Raw genomic sequence first — 2,632 nt, 5'->3', positions numbered from 1 at the left:
GTGTGTGTGTGTGTGTGTGTGTGTTTGTGTTTGTGTTTGTGTTTGGCTATTTGTGAAGGCCAAATGTTTCAAAATGATCTCACAAATTAAGTGAAATGTTAAAAACTATGATGATATATGATATTGACGTGCTCTACTATTTGAATAGCTCATAAATCATGTTCTACTTTAAATCTACTGATATCAAGGTTTGTTTTAGGTTAAGGTTTTCGAGTTGGGGTTTAGCATAAATAAAATTATTCATTATTAAAATGCAGCTTCTTTAATACAAAATAAATAAAATAATGAGTAATGAGAATTCGGGGGAAAAGTAACTCTCATTAAAGCAATCTCACATAAAATATTAATATTCATAAATATTTTTTGTTATTGTTGAAATATGAACTTTGTATACATATTTCAACAAGAATAAACAGCTTTTAATGAATGCAAATAACTGAGAGAACTTATCAGATATATGTTTTATTTCATAAAAACATAGAACAATAAATGCAATTATTACTGTTAAACTACTTGGAACTAATATTTCTGTCAAAGTAACATTAGCAACTGTTTTTGTAAGAGCTTATTCATCCAGGACAAGGTGCACATTTCTCTCACAATTGTTTCATAGCAAATAAAAATAAAATGAGATTTTAAAAATTCAACATAGTCAAGCCCGCAAGGTTCAAAACTACATTTTCTGAATTCCTGATCTTTTTCGTGAAATGTGACATTTTATTTTCCTGATGTCTAATATAAAATTGTTTTAGTGGTATGAAATAATTCAGTGAGAGAAACTGCAATTATGGATGCAATTAAAAGCAAATGCAAATACATTTTCATGGCACTGAAAAACATCACAAACAAAGACAAATATTTACATAATGTATCACCTGACAGAATAGAAAAAAACCCCAAAAGAAATCAAAGAAAATCTGACTGTTTTATAATAACTGTGGGAAGTTTAGTGTCCTGAGGTGAGGTTTTGTGAAACACTTTACTTTGTGATTTATTTTTGTTTGTTTTAGCTGAATCATGAGAGGAGTTCCACCCCATCAGATCTGATCTAGGAGAACCAGAGCCCGTTCTAACCCAAATCCAGAGTCTATACCGCACACAGAGTCACAGAGGCATCAAAAGAGATGGAAGAGAGCCGCGTTCACGCTGCAGCCTCGCATCTTTGGCTGAACAGCACCTCCACGACCTTGGGGTCAGCCAGGGTCGAAAGGTCACCCAGGTCTTTTTCATTGCGGGCGATCTGTCGCAGAACTCGACGCATGATCTTACCTGCAGGACGGGTGAAAAGCTTGAGTTTAGGAGCGAAAGCAGAGATGTGGGGAGAAACTGAAAACGCAAGATCCCAGTACCTGAACGGGTTTTGGGAAGCCCTGGAGCGTTCTGGATGAAATCTGGGGTGGCGATTGGTCCGATCTTCTCCCTCACTGAATGAAAAGCTCACGTTAGTAAGAATGGAATAGATTCAGATTGTATTTTCTCTCAGTGTTTAATGTGATCATGACCTCTGACCTTTTCTCTTTAGTTCTTCCATCAGCGTGCGGTTGAACTCTTTGTGGTCTTTCAGAGTGACGAAGCAGTACAGACACTCTCCCTTCACTGCATGAGGCCGACTGACCACCGCAGCTTCAGCCACCGACGGGTGTTCGGTCAGAGCCGCCTCCACTTCTGCTGTGCTCAACAAATGACCTGAGAGACGAGACGCGACGGAAATAATCACTACTGTTCAAAAGTCCGGGGTCAGTATGATTCTTCTTTTAAAGAATTCATACTTTTATTCGGCAAGGATGCATTAAATTGGTCAAAAGTGGCAGTAAAGACATTCATAATGTTACAAAAGATTTCTATTTCAAATCAATGAACTTTCTATTCATAAAAAAAAATGTATAAAATAAAAAAATTAATCATGGTTTCCACCAAAATATGAAGCAGCACAACTGTTTTCAACATTGATATTCCAACAGAAAGTAATTATTTCAAACTGTAATAATATTTCACAATATTACTGTTTTTACTGTATTTTTGATCAAATAAATTCAGCCTAGGTGAGCAGAAGAGACCTCTTTTAAAAAATATTTAAAACTCATGTTTCCAAACTTTTGTCAAGTACTGTGTGTGTGTATATAGATAGATATATAATAATTATAGATAGATAGATAGACAGACAGATATAGATTTAGATATAATATAATATTTATATAGATATAAATAAGCTGCTATCTAGTATTTTAAAAGATAACTAAAACTATTTACTTTTTTAAGAAATGTCCTGTTCTGCATTTTGCGCATATTTCGTATTTCATACATATTATTGCACTTGGAAATATATCATATTACAGAAGTTAAAGCAACTGTATGTAGTTTTCTGTATTTTTGTAACTTTGGAGCCTCGGTTAAATGAGTGGAATCCAGTGTTGTAAATACACCGCTGTCGTGATTACAGTACACGTGCATTTGTTGCTGCCGTAAAGCCATCCGCCCTTTTCGTGGGATTTCATACCCACCCACCAGAACAGACGTTTGGGAAAGAAACAGAAGCCATTCGCCTTATTAGAAGTCAGTGTACCATCAGAATGATTTTAAAACTGATATTTCAGGGTAAAAAAACAAACATACAGTTGCTTCTCGAATGCCG

General features: G+C 35.2%; 1 protein-coding gene across 1 annotated transcript in view; it reads right to left on the bottom strand.

The window, feature by feature from the left end:
- Positions 1-446: 446 nt before the first annotated feature.
- The window catches only part of LOC107687920 (acetyl-coenzyme A synthetase, cytoplasmic-like), a 31,854-nt gene continuing 29,668 nt past the window's right edge, over positions 447-2,632 (bottom strand). The window contains exons 17-19 of the mRNA XM_016485408.1: positions 1,510-1,686; positions 1,350-1,424; positions 447-1,269 (exon numbers count right to left, since the gene is read on the bottom strand). Of these exons, the coding sequence (XP_016340894.1) occupies positions 1,142-1,269; positions 1,350-1,424; positions 1,510-1,686 (380 nt within the window). The 3' untranslated portion in view covers positions 447-1,141. The remainder of the gene's footprint in view (positions 1,270-1,349; positions 1,425-1,509; positions 1,687-2,632) is intronic.

Source organism: Sinocyclocheilus anshuiensis, unplaced genomic scaffold, assembly GCF_001515605.1.
Source record: "Sinocyclocheilus anshuiensis isolate Anshui unplaced genomic scaffold, SAMN03320099.WGS_v1.1 scaffold293, whole genome shotgun sequence".
Lineage (NCBI taxonomy): Eukaryota > Metazoa > Chordata > Actinopteri > Cypriniformes > Cyprinidae > Sinocyclocheilus > Sinocyclocheilus anshuiensis.
This window is presented reverse-complemented; position numbering and strand designations above follow the sequence as displayed.